The sequence below is a fragment of the Schistocerca americana genome, chromosome 9, assembly GCF_021461395.2.
Source record: "Schistocerca americana isolate TAMUIC-IGC-003095 chromosome 9, iqSchAmer2.1, whole genome shotgun sequence".
NCBI lineage: Eukaryota > Metazoa > Arthropoda > Insecta > Orthoptera > Acrididae > Schistocerca > Schistocerca americana.
Genome location: NC_060127.1, coordinates 38,724,790 through 38,743,698, shown reverse-complemented (window position 1 = coordinate 38,743,698; position 18,909 = coordinate 38,724,790). Strand labels below are relative to the sequence as shown.

The 18,909-nt window shown below is 44.2% G+C and overlaps 1 protein-coding gene across 1 annotated transcript in view; it reads right to left on the bottom strand.

The window, feature by feature from the left end:
• LOC124551238 overlaps positions 1 to 18,909 on the bottom strand; it is a 134,277-nt gene that overhangs the window by 79,931 nt on the left and 35,437 nt on the right. The window contains exon 3 of the mRNA XM_047126233.1: positions 18,142 to 18,293. Within this exon, the coding sequence (XP_046982189.1) occupies positions 18,142 to 18,293 (152 nt within the window). The remainder of the gene's footprint in view (positions 1 to 18,141; positions 18,294 to 18,909) is intronic.

Sequence of the window (18,909 nt, the reverse complement as noted above, 5' to 3'; positions counted from 1 at the left end):
TCCGCCCTCGTAGCTGAGTGGTCAGCGAGACAGGATGTTAATCCTAAGGGCCCGGCTTCGATAACAGGGTGGGTCGAAGACTTTCTCCGCTCAGGGACTGTGTGTTGTGCTGTCCTAATCATCATCATTTCATCCCCATCGACGCACAAGTCGCCGCAGCGGCGTCAAATCGAAAGACTTGCACCCGGCGAACGGTCTACCCGACGAGAGGTCCTAGTCACACGACATTTACATTTTATATCAAAATTTGATTGTATAAAATATATAAAAAGAGAAGTGCTTAGATTGAAAAGGACAGTTGAATTGGTCTGCGGGATATATATCTACATATGTGCAGTACAGAAATCTATTATTTCCATGGGATTTCCAAATCATTTCATTCGAATACAGTTGTGGTTCCTTCAAAACAATGTAGCCTGGCAAAGTATATCCACCTCTGTTACTGAAATGATGAGAAGAACACAGACACCCAGTCTCCGACCTGGCCGGGAATCGAACCCAGGGGCTAGACGTAATGAAGCTCAACACTAGATCACGGGCTGCAGACTGTTCAGAATAGTTTTTGTGATATGGAATCTTCTATTCAGTGAATCTGTTGCCAGACTCCTCTTTCAATTCTATATATTTCACATTTTTGATGAGGACTGATGAACGCTACAGGGTTGACATGTAGGCTACATTTTTTCAGTATACAAGCGTTCGGTGAGTTCGTGCGTTGTTTCCGAAGGCATGGCAGTACAGATATTATCAGCTGAAGATGCAAAGTCTGTGAACGAGTTCGCAATCATTTTTGGCACTTTATTCGTAACGTCTGTATTGATCATACGTGGGCTGATCAACAATGACTGCGACTGACTCTCTCCTGTGGATTCCGTGTGGTACGGACCACAAATACATTCCTGGCCATTAACATTGCTACACCAAGAAGAAATGCAGATGATAAACGGGTACTCATTGGACAAATATATTATACTAGAACTCACATGTGATTACATTTTCACGCAATTTGGGTCCATAGACACTGAGAAAACAGTACCCAGAACAACCACATCTGGCCGTAATAACGGCCTTGATACGCCTGGGCATTGAGTCAAACAGAGTTTGGATGGCGTGTACAGGTACAGCTGCCCATGCAGCTTCAACACGATACCACAGTTCATCAAGAGTAGTGACTGGCGTATTGTGACGAGCCAGTTGCTCGGCCACCATTGACCAGACGTTTTCAGTTGGTGAGAGATCTGGAGAATGTGCTGGCCACGGCAGCAGTCGAACATTTTCTGTATCCAGAAAGGCCCGTACAGGACCTGCAACATGCGGTTGTGCATTATCCTACTGAAATGTAGGGTTTCGCAGGGATCGAATGAAGGGTAGAGCCACGGGTCGTAACTCATCTGAAATGTAATGTCCACTGTTCAAAGTGCCGTCAATGCGAACAAGAGGCGACCGAGACGTGTAACCAATGGCACCCCATACTATCACGCCGGGTGATACGCCAGTATGGCGATGACGAATACACGCTTCCAATGTGCGTTCACCGCGATGTCGCCAAACACGGATGCGACCATCACGATGCTGTAAACAGAATCTGGGTTCATCCGAAAAAATGACGTTTTGCCGTTCGTGCACCCAGGTTCGTCGTTGAGTACACCATCGCAGGCGCTCCTATCTGTGATGGTGCGTCAAGGGTAACCGCAGCCACGGTCTCCGAGCTGATCATGCTGCTGCAAACGTCGTCGAACTGTTCGTGCAGATGGTTGTTGTCTTGCAAACGTCTGTTGACTCAGGGATCGAGACGTGGCTGCACGATCCGTTACAGCCATGCGGATAAGATGCCTGCCATCTCGACTGCTAGTGATACGAGGCCGTTGGGATCCAGCACGGCGTTCCCTATTAGCCTCATGAACCCACCGATTCCATATTCTGCTAACAGTCATTAGATCTCGACCACCGAGCGAGGTGGCGCAGTGGTTAGACACTGGACTCGCATTCGGAAGGACGACGGTTCAATCCCGCGTCCGGCCATCCTGATTTAGGTTTTCCGTGATTTCCCTAAATCAGTCTAGGCAAATGCCGGGATGGTTCCTCTGAAAGGGCACGGCCGACTTCCTTCCCCATCCTTCCCTAATCCGATGAGACCGATGACCACGCTGCCTGGTCTCCTTCCCCAAACCAACCAACCAACCATCTCGACCAACGCGAGCAGCAATGTCCCGACACGATAAACCGCAATCGCGATAGGCTACAAGCCGACCTTTATCAAAGTCGGAAACGTGGTGCTACGCATTTCTCCTCCTTACACGAGGCATCACAACAACGTTTCACCAGGCAACGCCGGTCAAGTGCTGTTTGTGTATGAGAAATCGGTTGGAAACTTTCTTCGTGTCAGCACCTTGTAGGTGTCGCCACTGGCGCCAACCTTGTGTGAATGCTCTGAAAAGCTAATCATTTGCATATCACAGCATCTTCTTCCTGTCGGTTAAATTTCACTTCTTAGCACGTCATCTTCGTGGTGTAGTAATTTTAATGGCCAGTAGTGTATTTAAAAAGAGCGCATTTTTATGTATAATGCCCGTAGGCAGCAGCACTGTTGTATCGGTAGGTTGGTAGTAATGCTCTGTTTTGTAGATGCTCTTTGCATTTCCCATACTAAACAATAAAGGTGAGGTGAGAGGAACAGTACGGCGCAGTAAGATTGTGTGTCTATTTAAACCTTCCAGTCACTGAGACTTACGAAAAGCTGCAGCAAGCGTACGGTGAAGACGCACTACCTCGTGCAACAGTGTTTAAGTTGTTCATGGACTTCAAAGAAGGCCGTCTTGTCTGTGTTAAGCAAGGCGAGCGTGGTGTTTCGGCTTCTGCTGTGACTGAAGTCAGCTTCATCACAGCTGCTGTCATTGCTTGTGAAGATCGGCGCATAACATTACCTAACCTCAGTGAAGTGTTGAGAAGTTCGTATGGCAGAGTCTTTACGATTACGCAGGGTCACCTCTATACGACCCGTGTTTGTTTTAAGAGATGAAATAGTGAAGACAGCAGAGGATCAAATAGGCAAAAAGACAAGGGGTAGTAGAAATCCTTGGATAACACAAGAGATATTGAAAATAATTGATGAAAGGAGAAATATAAAAATGGAGCCGATGAAGCAGGTGAAAGGGAATACCAACATATAAATAATGAGATTGACTGAAAGTGCAAAAAGGTTTAGAAAGAGTGGCTAGGAGACAGATGTAAACACATAGAAGCGTATATAACTAGAGGAGAGATAGATACCGCTAATAGGAAAACTAAAGAGCGCTTTGGATAAAAGAGAAGCAACTGTACGAATATCAAGAGCTCAGATGGAAAAACAGTCCCAAGCATTAAAAAAAGGGAAATCTGAAAGTTGGAAGTGGTACATTAAAGGCTCTACAACGGAAATGAAAACATTATCACAGAAAGGGAAGAGGACACAGATGAAGATGAAACTGGAAATATGATACCGTGAGAAGAATTTGATAGAGCACTGAAAGAGTCAAGCCGAAAAAAGGCCCCTTCAGTAGACGATATTCCGTCAGATCCACTGGTATCCTTGGGAGAGCCAGGCGTGACAAAACCATTCCACCTGGTATACAAAATGTATGAAACAGGCAAAATACCCTCAGACTTCAAGAAGAATTTAATAATTCCTATTCCAAACATAGTAGCTGCTGACAGGTGTGAATACTAATGAAGTATCAGCAGAATAAGTAGCGGTTGCAAAACAGCAAGATGAATTATTTACAAAAGAACGTAGAAGCCGACATCGGAGGAGATCAGTTTGGATTCCGTAGAAATATGGGAATACACGACGCAATACAGACCCCATGAGTTACGTTAGAAGATAGGTTAAGGAAAGTCAAATCTATGTTTATTACATTTGTAGACTTAGAGAAAGCTTTTGACAATGTTGACTGGAACACTCTCTTTGAAATTCTGAAGGTAGCAAGGGTAAACCTCAGGGATCCAAAGGGTATTTACAACTTGTGCAGAAACCAGACGTAACAGTGTATGGGCATGAAACAGAAGTAGTAGTTGAAAAGGGAGGGAGACAGGTTTGTAGCATATTACTAATGTTACTTAATGTGAACATTGAACAAGCAGTAAAGGAGATCAAAGAAAAAAATTGAGAAGGAATTAAAGTTCCGAGAGAAGAAATAAAAACTTTGAGGTTTGCCAGTGACATTGTAATTCCGTCAGAGAAAGCAAAGGACTTGGGAGAACAGTTGAACGGAACGCACGGTGTCGTGAAAGGAGGATATAAGATGAACATCAACAAAAGTAAAACAAAGAGTGCCGTCGAATTAAATCAGGTGTTGCTGAGGCAATTAGATTAGGAAACGAGACAATGTAGTGGATGAGTTTTGTTCTTTGTGCAGCAAAATAACTGATGATGGCCGAAGCAGAGAAGACGCATACAGATTAAAATTTTAGGAAGTCTTTCCTGAAAGCATGAGTGTGGAGCGTAGCTTTGTATGGAAGTGAAATGTGGTCGTTGGGTTGGTCGTTGCGGACGTCACATGACATCCATTAAAGTTCGTTTTGTTGATCCTTCCACTCAGTTTTTTATTACAGAGGGCTACCAGCTCCCAGACCGAACTCGCTGAGGTACCGTGCCGGGGTGCTATCGGCGAAAAAGCGTTTACGATGAGGGTACAGAAGCGGCAGCTGTAACAGCTCCTTTCCTCGATTTCTGGAAAAGTTTGCGTTTGCGGACCCCATACCTGATGATGAAAAATGCTCTATTTACAATTATCTATCGAGACGCCGATTTTGAGTCGATTGCTCGTCATAACCTCTATGGGTGATTTTCTCAAAATTGCGGGGGTGTTGACCCAAAATATCTTAGATTCCTTCGTTTTAGGTTGTAAACAAGCGACCTGCCAAATCTGAGCCGAATCGGTTGGCCGTGTCTGAGGCCTTCCCCTTGTCAGTGGCAAACGCAGCAATGGGCGCCTTGCGAACCGTCCACTCTGCTACAGACGACGTCGGTTGGTACGCGCGGACACCGCTCGTTGCGCAGCAGACCGAATGTGTTGTGATACGGTTCGTGACGTGGCGGAGCGCTCCATCACTGCCAAGCGCACACAATAGGCCTGTCGCCACGTGTAGTGGTGCGACGAAGCGGCGGCAGTCGCTCCCTTCGGCCCGTCGTTCCCTCCTGCATCCAGCGATTACGGATCCACATCACGGCTGCTCTGCTCCGTCCGACACGGTCTCCGATTTCTTTGACGGATTATCCGCAGTCCCTGTAGGCAACTGTTCTTCCTCGGTCGAACTTCCAAACTTGCTCGAAAGACGCCCTCTGTCTTCTGCGAGGCATACTGACGCAGAAGAAAAAACCGCGCGGAAGAACAGTTGCAGTGCTCCACACAGCCGCCTGCTCACCCTTTATACTGCGCTTGCGGGTGGCGATATTGGCACCCGTGGTATGTTGCTAATCGCGGGCATCTCTCGTCGTCGCAATCGCACGCTGCAAATCTCGCCTGGTTTGGATGCTTCCTTCAAGGTTTGTATTTTGGGTGGGCAGCAGTGTATCATCGACTACAGCAGAAATAAGGAGTATATGAAATGGAGACTGGCAGTGGTAAGAAAAATGTTTCTGAAAAATCCGGATAAGTTCCAGTACGAGGTGCATTCAAGTTCTAAGGCCTCCGATTTTTTTTCCTCCGGACTGGAAAGAGATAGAAACATGCGCATTGTTTTAAAATGAGGCCGCATTCATTGTTTCTCAGAGATGGCAGCACCGTACGGCAGACGGAATTTTACCGCCAGTACCGAGAATGAGAACTGTTTTAAATTAGATTAGATTAGATTAGATTTACTTTCATTCCAATTGATCCGTAGTGAGGAGGTCCTCCTGGATGTGGAACATGTCAGAAAAACAACAATACATGACAAATATTTACAACTAAAACAAATAAGCTAATGTACCATTCCACAGGTCCCAAGTGGAATGATCGTCATTTTTAATGAACACTAAGAGTCATTTTACAAATACTAATGCACTGAATTTAAAATAAAAAACGTTTTTTATTTATTTATAAGGTAATAAACATGTAATACAACTACTGTAATACTTATTTACAATGAACACATTACTGCACTGAAATGGTGCAGAAGTTAGATTATACTTACACACACACACACACACACAAATTTTCAGTGAACACATTACTGCACTGAAATTGTGCAGAAGTTATGTTGTACTTATATACAAATCAGTTGGTTTTACTAAGAAATTCATCAATGGAGTAGAAGGAGTTGGCCACCAATAAATCCTTTAGGCTTCTCTTAAACTGAATTTCATTGGTTCTTAAGCTTTTTATGGCTGCTGGCAAGTTATTGAAAATGTGTGTTCCTGAATAATGCACACCTTTTTGTACAAGACTAAGTGACTCTAAATTCTTGTGAAGATTATTCTTATTTCTAGTATTGATTCCATGAATTGAGCTGTTGGTTTGAAAAAGTGATATATTTTTAATGACAAATTTCATTAAGGAATAAATATACTGGGAAGCTGTAGTTAGTATCCCTAGTTCCCTAAACAGGCTTCTGCAGGATGTTCTTGAGTTCACACCACATATAATTCTTACTGTACGTTTTTGTGCCCGGAAAACTTTAGCTTGGCTTGATGAATTACCCCAATACTTAAAATGGCGACGTTTTCCTTGCTTGAACAGTGTGCAATCATTCTTTTTCTGAATTTGCGTGGTGTGAAACCAATTGAAATTCATCTACAGTTGAAGGAGACATGTGGTGATGGAGTTATGGATGTGTCGAAAGTGCGTTAGTGGGTGCGACAGTTTAATGAAGGCAGAACATCGTGTGACAACAAACCGAAACAACCTCGGGCTCACACAAGCCAATCTGACGACATGATTGAGAAAGTGGAGAGAATTGTTTTGGGGGATCGCCGAATGACTGTTGAACAGATCGCCTCCAGAGTTGGCATTTCTGCGGGTTCTGTGGACACAATCCTGCATGACGACCTGAAAATGCGAAAAGTGTCATCCAGGTGGGTGCCACGAATGCTGACAGACGACCACATGGCTGCCCGTGTGGCATGTTGCCAAGCAATGTTGACGCGCAACGACAGCATCAATGGGACTTTCTTTTCGTCGGTTGTGACAATGGATGAGACGTGGATGTCATTTTTCAATCCAGAAACAAAGCGCCAGTCAGCTCAATGGAAGCACACAGATTCAACGCCATCAAAAAAATTTCGGGTAACCGCCAGTGCTGAAAAAATGATGGTGTCCATGTTCTGGGACAGCGAGGGCGTAATCCTTACCCATTGCGTTCCAAAGGGCACTACAGTAACAGGTGCATCCTACTAAAATGTTTTGAAGAACAAATTCCTTCCTGCACTGCAACAAAACCGCCCGGGAAGGGCTGCGCGTGTGCTGTTTCACCAAGACAACGCACCCGCACATCGAGCTAACGTTACGCAACAGTTTCTTCGTGATAACAACCTTGAAGTGATTCCTCATGCTCCCTACTCACCTGACCTGGCTCCTAGTGACTTTTGGCTTTTTCCAACAATGAAAGACACTCTCCGTGGCCGCACATTCACCAGCCATGGTGCTATTGCCTCAGCGATTTTCCAGTGGTCAAAACAGACTCCTAAAGAAGCCTTCGCCGCTGCCACGGAATCATGGCGTCAGCGTTGTGAAAAATGTGTACGTCTGCAGGGTGATTACGTCGAGAAGTAACGCCAGTTTCATCGATTTCGGGTGAGTAGTTAATTAGAAAAAAAAATCGGAGGCCTTAGAACTTGAATGCACCTCGTAGACCTCGCGCACCGAGGGTTCAGTACAAACTTAGTTATGTGTACATAAGGGGTATTCAAGTGAAATCCGGTCACCAGGGGCGGTGGCAAGGGGGGTGGGGTGGCTATGGGGCCCTAGCCCTGCCCCCAATGGAGTATCATATTACACTAGATAAAATGACTTCAGAAATCAGTGAATATATTACTTCAACAGATTCAATCATTTTTCCATAATTTTGTAGCAATATACGTTGCAATGTATTTCAAACACATTTTAACAAAAGAGTAAGAGCGGCATATAACTTTCTATCTAAACCGATAAATATTATTTTACTTAAAATGTGGGTCTTATTATTTATTAATATACACTGGACGTACAGTAATGTACGAGTACCACTTACAATAATCAAGAAAGCTAAATATTCCGAGTATGCTTACCAACACTTAAATTGCTGACCCCTGACAAAAGCTTCGAAATCGTCGGACATCTGGGTCAAATGGTATTATTTTCCCGGGCACACACATTCTGTGGACACGTTTTTACCCTGAACAAAACAGTTACCAAAAACTACGTTATGCAACACCAAATTATTTTTTTCCCGGGAACACAGATTCTGTAGACATGTTTTTACCTTGAACTCCAAAACAGTTACCAAAAACTACTTTATGCAACACCAAATTTTACCAATTTATCGGTGGAGTACCCCAACTCTCCTCTCCTTTTGTTAAGCGATATTCCATTCCCCAAATCTCCTCCCCCCCTCCCGCCATTAGCACCCCGCCCCCTTTATCGACTTCTAGAACCGCCCCCGCCAGTCACTAGTGTGAAGTAACGGTAACGATTTTATTACCTCAAAAATGTAGTTATACACAGCACACATACTCAAAAATAGTCGCCAAAACTGTTGGAACATTTATCCCATTGCGACACTAGCCGGTCGATTCCATCCTTGAAGAAGCTAGTAGGCTGCCGTCGTATCCAGGTTTGGACCGTCACACATTTCGTCGTCCGTTGCGAATCGATGTTCGCTAATATCCAGTAACCGATGGATCGCGTCCACGGTGATTTTGCGGCTGTCGAAGACTAAAGCATTCACTTTCGAAACCATTTCCGGTGTGATGACACGATAGACCTGTCCAGGACGAGCATGGACTTCCAGTGACTCGCGCCCCTCAAGGAATCGTTTGCGCCAATCCACAACACTTGAACGACTCAGACAGTACTCACCGTGCACAGCCATCAACCGTCGATACATTTCGCGGCCTCCAACGCCCTCCGCCGCCAAAAGATCGAATCACTCCTCGTTGTTCCTGCTTACTCGCCTGCATGTTCGCTAGTCGACGATAACTTGGGTGACCACCTTCTCTTCGGCGTGAAGCCACACTGGCGCTTTGCAACATCAAACGGAGCGCACACGTCAGTCTGTCCACCAACACACGGCGCCACCATACCCGCAGTTACGTGGTGTCACCTTATGTGTACGGCAAAGGTAGACGCACTGAGCGGGTTTCAGTTGAATGAACCTCATAGATGGTTTATCCATCGTGAAAAGCGAGAATCTCGACGATTTTTGCCTGTTATCGATATCCATACTGTAAAGATTGTGACTTAAACGACCGTATCGAACTTTTATTGACGTGGAAACTTTTTTTTTTTTATTTCTTTTTTTTTCTTGTTACTGTAGACCTTAGGTTCTTAACAGACGGATAGACAGGCAGTCCGATAACAAAAGACAAAAAAATATTTTTTGGTGTGATATAATTACAAACTAACAATTTTCAAATATTTCCCTTCACTTGTTATGTGAAACTTTGCCTCTTACAAGGGAAACTCCCGATCGCATCCTTTTCAGATTTTGTGGTAAGATGGCCCAGTGGACAGCCCGTCAAAAACTGAATACAGATCAAACATGAAAACAGGAAGTAGGTGTTCTGAACTGTGAAAAAAGAAGCAAAATAGAAACAGTGAATGGTTCAAGAAGAATAAGTGCAATAAATAGTTGCCTGAAGCAGCAACGACATTGTGGTTAAGTGGCCATGGTGTCGGACTGCAAAGCGGGCGAGCCCTGTTCGAAACTCCCTCGTCCCATTTGTTTGTTTGTTCATATATTTTTTTCACAACATTATGAACTGTTCGTCCGGTCATTGAAATGTTTGATCTTTTTCTGTAGTCCTGACAGTTGTCGTATTATACACTGACATTTTTTTCCCAAAAAATGGTTCAAATGGCTCTAAGAAGTATGAGACTTAATATCTGAGGTCATCAGTCCCCTAGAACTTAGAACTACTTAAACCAAACTAACCTAAGGACATCACACACATCCATGCCCGAGGCAGGATTCGAACCTGCGGCAGTAGCAGCAGTGCGGTTCAGGACTGAAGCGCCTATAACCACTCGGGCACAACGCCCGGCTTTTCCCAATTACTTGGGAAGTATAATAATGGATGATATGTGTTGCTCACCCGAAATTAGGAAAAGAATTGCAATGTCAAAAGAAGGATTCAAGAGGAAAAGGAAATTACTTTGTAGACCACTAAACAAAGATCTGAGGAAAAGACTTGCCAAATCTTACATCTGGAGCGTTGCACTGTATGGTGCGGAGATCTGGACATTGAGAAAGGAAGATGAAAGAAGATTGGAGGCACTAGAGCTGTGGATATGGAGAAGAATGGAAAAAGTGAAATGGGAAGACCGAGTAAGAAATGAAGAAGTACTAAGAACAGTTGGAGAAGAAAGAAACATGCTGAAAGTCATCAGAGAGAGAAAACGGAACTGGACTGGACATTGTTTGAGGAGGGACTGTTTATTGATGGAAGGAATAGAAGAAATGATAGAGGGAAAAAGGGGAATAGGAAAAAGAAGATATCAAATGCTGGACAATATCAAAGGAGACAAATATTCAGAAATGAAAAGACTGGCTATGGACAAACAAAAGTGGAAGAGGCTTAACCCATGACAAGACCTGCCGTAAGGCAGAATACCATACTGCTACTACTTCCATTTTCGGCTTATTTATTTATCTCGTTATGAACGATTTTCTCTGTAACTTCACCTTTTTTCGACTAGTACTGGCTATTCGCAATTCGGACCGCCATCAGGTCACCTCTAATACACGTTTTCTGTAGCAAGCAGAACCATCTCTCGAAGTCGAGATCCTTTGCCCTTAAGAGCTTCAAGATGTCTACTATAGTGCAACGCCAAGTAAGGTTTCGGAAGTCTAGCTTCTGTAACATTTGTGTTTTCAGTCAAATATGAAGCCAGTTATAATAATTTTAATTACTACGCTGAATTCATTCTAAGTGGCCAAAATCATTCTAAATTCCCTATATCAATTTTAACAAACACGAAATTCGTTTTCCGTAATGTTGTTGTTGTTGTGGTCTTCAGTCCTGAGACTGGTTTGATGCAGCTCTCCATGCTACTCTATCATGTGCAAGCTTCTTCATCTCCCAGTACCTACTGCAGCCTACATCCTTCTGAATCTGCTTAGTGTATTCATCTCTTGGTCTCCCTCTACGATTTTTACCCTCCACGCTGCCCTCCAGTACCAAATTGGTGATCCCTTGATGCCTCAGAACATGTCCTACCAACCGATCCTTTCTTCTAGTCAAGTTGTGCCACAAACTCCTCTTCTCCCTAATTCTATTCAATACCTCCTCATTAGTTATGTGATCTACCCATCTAATCTTCAGCATTCTTCTGAAGCACCACATTTCGAAAGCTTCTGTTCTCTTCTTGTCTAAACCATTTATCGTCCATGCTTCACTTCCATATATGGCTACACTCCATACAAATACTTTCAGAAACGACTTCCTGACACTTAAATCAATACTCGATGTTAACAAATTTCTCTTCTTCAGAAACGCTTTCCTTGCCATTGCCAGTCTACATTTTATATCCTCTCTACTTCGACCATCATCAGTTATTTTGCTCCCCAAATAGCAAAACTCCTTTACTATTTTAAGTGTCTCATTTCCTAATCTAATTCCCTCAGCATCACCCGACTTAATTCGACTACATTCCATTATCATCGTTTTGCTTTTGTTGATGTTCATCTTATATCCTCCTTTCAAGACACTGTCCATTCCGATCAATTCTCTTCCAAGTCCAGTGCTGTCTCTGACAGAATTACAATGTCATCGGCAAACCTCAAAGTTTTTATTTCTTCTCCATGGATTTTAATACCTACTCCGAACTTTTCTTTTGTTTCCTTTACTGCTTGCTCAATATACAGATTGAATTGCATCGGGGAGAGGCTACAACCCTGTCTCACTCCCTTCCCAACCACTGCTTCCCTTTCATGTCCATCGACTCTTATAACTGCCATCTGGTTTCTGTACAAATTATAAATAGCCTTTCGCTCCCTGTATTTTACCCCTGCCACCTTCAGAATTTGAAAGAGAGTATTCCAGTCAACATTGTCAAAAGCTTTCTCTAAGTCTACAAATGCTAGAAACGTAGGTTTTCCCTTCCTTAACCTAGCTTCTAAGATAAGTCGTAGGGTCAGTATTGCCTCACGTGTTCCAACATTTCTACGGAATCCAAACTGATCTTCCCCGAGGTCAGCTTCTACTAGTTTTTCCATTCATCTGTAAAGAATTCGCGTTAGTATTTTGCAGCTGTGACTGATTAAACTGATAGTTCGGTAATTTTCACATCTGTCAACACCTGCTTTCTTTGGGATTGGAATTATTATATTCTTCTTGAAGTCTGAGGGTATTTCGCCTGTCTCATACATCTTGCTCACCAGATGGTATAGTTTTGTCAGGACTGGCTCTCCCAAGGCTGTCAGTAGTTCTAATGGAATGTTGTCTACTCCCGGGGCCTTGTTTCGACTCCTTTCAGTGCTCTGTCAAACTCTTCACGCAGTATCATATCTCCCATTTCATCTTCACCTACCTCCCATTTCCATAATATTGTCCTCAAGAACATCGCCTCTGTATAGACCCTCTATATACTCCTTCCACCTTTCTGCTTTCCCTTCTTTGCTTAGAACTGGGTTTTCCGTAATATGTTAATGTAAAACGTACATTTCTGCAAGAAGACGCTTTCCTTTCATACTAAGCTCCCTTCGCAGTACGTCGCCTACCACCAGAATGTAGCTTTGAGTGTCCACTTAGCCGCATATTTCTCCTACTTCACTATGACTATGACGTTACCCTCACTAGTTGGTACTCTATCTGGTCGAATAAACTTTCAGACAAGACATCCAGAATAATGTACCACGAATTCCTTTCTCAGGTACTAGCATTAATCGCATGACTCTCCCATTAAGCTGGCAAATTGAAGTTTCCCCTAATTGTAATGGCGTGGTTAGGAAACGTACTCGCAATATTTTGCAAGTTCTCGTTGAAGCGATCTGCCAGTAAAGTTCCTAACGCAGGTAGTGTATAAGAGCGTCCGATTACCATGCTTCATTCATCTTTGATACCTAACTTCAACCAAATTATTTCTCGATCAGAATACGTCCAAGCACCCTTGATATTATCGATTTCTTTTCTGCAATAAATGGCGTCTAACACATCTTCGCGGAATGTATTGCAATCTACACTAAATGACAAAAAAAGTGAAGCACCCGGAAGTTGATGAGGAAACGGAATGAAACTTCACTGACTGGGAGCGCGTGTGGTGTTATTTTAGCGACCGCAAAATTGAGTCTAATTTTGCACAGAGGTTTGGCCCCCCTTATGCACATCCTCTGACCTGGATACATGCACTGAATCGGTTGGGAAAGGAATAATAAAGCCGTTTTATGCTCTCCTGAACCTATTGGTCCACAGCTGTTGTAAATGGCGCTTAATATCCTGGGTTTTATCTATATGCAAACTGTATAACATCAGAGATAGGCTACAGACTTATCTCATTTCATTTTCAAATACTGATTCTCTGTCATGTCCTATGGCTGTTGTAAGTGCAGTTGGGTTCCTAAACAAGTTGTGTATCTTATCGCTGATAATCTCAGAAATCCAACGAGTCTACCCCTATCAACATTATCAAAAGCTTCTTCTAAATATACAAACACTACAAATATCAGTTTTTCTTTCTTTTAACTGTCTTGCAACTTGAGTCACAGGCTGAATGCTGCTTCGAAGACCCTACGTTTGCCCAAAAACCAAACGAATTTCCCCCAGGTGGGCTTCTACCGTCGTTCTTATTTTGTGTAGATAATTCGTGTTAGTATTTTATGCCCATTTATTAAACTAATTCTTCGGTAATAGTCTTACCTGTCATTGACTGCCTTGTTGTGAACTGAGATTATTACATGGTTCTTGAAGTCCAAGGGCACTTCGCGCTCTCATACGTTGTCTGACACAAAAAGTGAGCACTCAGAAGGCATGGCCAGATGTTAATGTAACTTCACATACACTCCAACGGCGGATATGTGAAGGATATAATTGTAGTTCTTTGTGACATGTATAACAGCCATCGGAGTGCATTAGTTTGTTAGTGTTTAGTGATGTTACCAGGTCTGGTAGGATACATAAGGGGTGTGACAGTGCCAGATCTGACTGACCACTGAGGACATGGAGGTGCTGCATATTCGTGTGAAACAGTGATATCAGTATCTGATATAATTTGGAAAGGCCCTCATTGAGGTCTCCATTTGGCCAATTGTTACAGTATTGTAATATCCAGTTTCGTGTGCCTGATGTTGGCCTGCATGTTAACATGAGACAGTGATGTCAGTACCTGACGTAATTTGAAAAGGCCCTCATTGAGGTCTCCATTTGGCCAATTGGTTCAGTAATGTTATATCCAGTTTCATGTGCCCTATGTTGGACTGCATGTTAACGTCCAGGCAGGCTTACTCTTCGTGAAGCTTCTGGTCGACCACGTCTCACTGCCACAAGGGAGAATCGCCCTATTGTGCACCGAGCACATCGTAGCCCCTCCACATCAGTGCCTGCCATCCGAGAGCAAGTAGTGAACTCCCTGCAACAATCTGTTTAACCCTACACCTCTGGCTGGAGATTAGTAGCAGATGGACTACGGAATTACCTTCCCAACAGCTGCGTTTTTAATAGTCCTGTGACTGGGAAGTATCAACTGCTGATGAATGGTGTCGTGCTGTGTTCAGTGATGAAATGCGGTTCTGAGTGACCATCTCCAGCTAGTACAGCAACGACCTGGGGAGGGGACCCGTTTCCCTATGTTTTAGAGAGGAGAGCGGTGTTACTCTTGGCAAGACATTGGGTATGAGTCCAGGTGATGGCTGGTAGTGATTGAGGAAACTCTGACAGCAGAATGGTACACTACGTACATCCTGCAGTCTTACGTCCTGACCCTGATGCGACAGAATCATGATGCTATTTTTCAATAGCACAATTTTTGTCCGCTCCTGGTCCTTGTCTCTATGAACTGTGTGTGATGCTGAGGTGCTCGCATACCCAGCGAGATTCCCACGTCTGTTCCCACTGGAACATGGCTGGAACCAATCTGGACATCAACTCCGTTCCAGTGCCAGTATCCAGGATCTCAAGGACCACTTACTGCAGGGTTTGGACCATCTTGCTTCAGGAGAGGATTTACACCCTTCCCAACTGAGTCAGTGGTAGGGTGTACCAAACATAATCATCCTATTTGACATGCCTAGATTTCTGAAACTAATAAACATACGAGGTGTGGCTAGAAAAAAACCGGACTAGTACTGGTGAAACAATAAAACGAATGCAATAAGGCTGAAAGTCGCGTGGCCTGTCACGTGACTCTCGCTCCGCCTACTGCTCGAGTTTCATCTGCCTCCTGCACTCAGTCTGCCCGTGGCGTCTGTTTTAAGTAGTTGACGTTTTGTCTGTGCGTCGGAAAATGTTGAGTGTACAGAAAGAACAGCGTGTTAACATCAAATTTTGTTTCAAACTAGGAAAATCTGCAAGTGAAACGATTGTAATGTTACAACAAGTGTACGGCGATGATTGTTTATCGCGAACACAAGTGTTTGAGTGGTTTAAACGATTTAAAGATGGCCGCGAAGACACCAGTGATGACACTCGCACTGGCAGACCATTGTCAGCAAAAACTGATGCAAACATTGAAAAAATCGGTAAACTTGTTCGACAAGACAACAAGTCAACTCCTGTTAACTCAGACACTGCTCTGATTGTTAAACGGCGATCTTGTCGAACAAGTTTACCGATTTTTTCAATGTTTGCATCAGTTTTTGCTGACAATGGTCTGCCAGTGCGAGTGTCATCACTGGTGTCTTCGCGGCCATCTTTAAATCGTTTAAACCACTCAAACACTTGTGTTCGCGATAAACAATCATCGCCATACACTTGTTGTAACAGTACAAACGTTTCACTTGCAGATTTTCCTAGTTTGAAACAAAATTTGATGTTAACACGCTGTTCTTTCTGTACACTCAACATTTTCCGACGCACAGACAAAACGTCAACTACTTAAAACAGACGCCACGGGCAGACTGAGTGCAGGAGGCAGGTGAAACTCGAGCAGTAGGCGGAGCGAGAGTCACGTGACAGGCCACGCGACTTTCAGCCTTATTGCATTCGCTTTATTGTTTCACCAGTACTAGTCCGGTTTTTTTCCAGCCACACCTCGTATACCATGAATTTTGTTTTATGATGAATAGGAAAAAGTTTCATTTTCATACCTTTTCATATGTGTCCAATATGATTCCCTTGGAATGTTCGGCATATATCAATGTGGTATTCAAACTGTTCCCACACTGCAGTAAACATGTCTTGAGTTACAGCTTCCACAGCTGCTGTTACGCGATATCTCAGTTCATTTATTGGTGCTGGTAACACAGGCACATAAACAGTCTTTTATATACCCCCACAAGAAATAATCACATACAGTCAGGTCCGGTGACCTTGGAGGCCAGTAATGTAACACCGATCCATCTTTCAGTAATCCTTTGATTTAAAAATTCCCACACTTCCAGATGCCAGTGTGGCGGTGCCCCATCCTGTTGGTAAATGAAGCCGTTCGAATCAGTCTCCAACTATGGGAAAAGAAAGTTTTCAAGCATTTCGAGATATGTGCTTTCTGTAACAGTGACGTATGCATTCGACATTTGTGTCAGACACTCAGGAGACCACAGATCGTGGTCTAGTGGTTAGCGTTGCTGCCTCTGGATCAAGGGATCCCAGGTTCGATTCCCGGCCGGGTCGTGGATTTTCTCCACCCGGGGTCTGGGTGTTCATTTACCCCATCATCTCATCATCACCTCGTCATCATTCAGGTAGTGGCGGGACTGGAAATGGAAAGATCGGAACTTGTACGGGCGCTGAAGACCACGATGTTGAGTGCCCCACAAACGAACATCACCGTCAGACACTCAAGGATGGCCCAGCGATTTTCCTGTACACAAACAACCTGTTTCTCGAAATTGTTAGTACCATCGTCTAATGCTTTGTGCTGTAGGAGGATCCGCACTATACATAGTAATAAAGTCACGTTGAACAGTTATTACTGATCCCCACTTTTTATTTTATTTAATCGTATGGCTAGGGCCCCCCGTCGGACAGGCCGTTCGCCGGATACCGGTCTTTCAATTTGGCGCCACTTCGGCGACCTGCAGTCGATGAGGATGACAGAACAACACCCAGTCCCTGGGCGGAGAAAATTCCCCGACCCAGCCGGGAATCGAACCCGGGCCCAGAGGATTGACAATCCGTCCCGCTGACCATTCAGCTACCGGGGCCGGACTCTGACCCCCATTGCACGAAACGCTTTCTGTTGTCCTGACACCATTTTTACTAAAACTGAACTGGACGCACACTGCTGCTACCTAGCGGTAACCATGCAAGACTCGAGAATTTTTTCTTATCAATAGTATGTTGTTCACCCACATATCTCAAATAACATACTAGTTATGACTTTTAAATTGGATAATTCTATTTGATATGCCCTGTATATCTGGGTCAGAGGGGATGCAATGTCTTGCTGATAATTGGGCTCATACTGCCATTTTCTTTGTAAATTAGAACAGATTGTGTAGTCTCTGAAATAACATCACATTTCCTTTCAGACTGTGAAGTTTCATTTCAGTTTATCCTCGTCTTCTGGGTACTTCACCTTTCGTGTCAGGTAGTGTACACCATTATTACATATGTGATTTTCAACTCAACGTTGGCAGACTAACCTGCTTTGGATGTTTGGTAGAATTCACATCATCGTCAAAATTTCTACAAACAGTGCGGTGTAAAGATTTTCGACGCTAGTGATGTGTTCAAATGTGTTTGAAATCTTATGCTAAGGTCATCAGTCCCTAAATTATCCTAAGGACAAACACACACCCATGCCCGAGGGAGGACTCGAACCTCCGCCGTGACCAGCCGCACAGGATGCTAGTGATACCGATGGCAAAAGAGCCGGGAGGGAGGTGACTCACCGGGTGGACGGTCAGGACCCAGGCAGTGTGGCCGCGGAACCTCGGCGGAGTCTTGGTGAGCACGCGCACCATGGTGCAGGCGTACGTCACACACGTGAGCACCACGGACAGCGTGGCCACAGCTATCAGCGACGCCAGTGCTGGAGTCACATCTGCAACACGACACCGTCCACGTGACTGCGCTGGCAAACAGGAGTCTTTCTACCACGTTTCCCGATAACTGCACGAGGTTTCAGAGAGAACACTGGGACTTGAGTTCTTTTCTTTACATACACCCAGAAACATTGAAGATAGCGCACTCGTAGGGAAGGAGAGTAGAGACTGAAACTTTGCAAATAAGTCCAGTGAGTTCCGATGAAAACTGATCCAAGTTTGGCGCGAGTGGTCACGCCCACGGACCCTGCAGTGGTGTTGCAATCTGGCAGGAAACCCTATTTAGAAAGCACTTACATCTACATCTACATCTACATCTACATTTATACTCCGCAAGCCACCCAACGGTGTGTGGCGGAGGGCACTTTACGTGCCACTGTCATTACCTCCCTTTCCTGTTCCAGTCGCGTATGGTTCGCCGGAAGAACGACTGTCGGAAAACCTCCGTGCGCGCTCTAATCTCTCTAATTTTACATTCGTGATCTCCTCGGGAAGTATAAGTAGGGGGAAGCAATATATTCGTTACCTCATCCAGAAACGCACCCTCTCGAAACCTGGCGAGCAAGCTACACCGCCATGCAGAGCGCCTCTCTTGCAGAGTCTGCCACTTGAGTT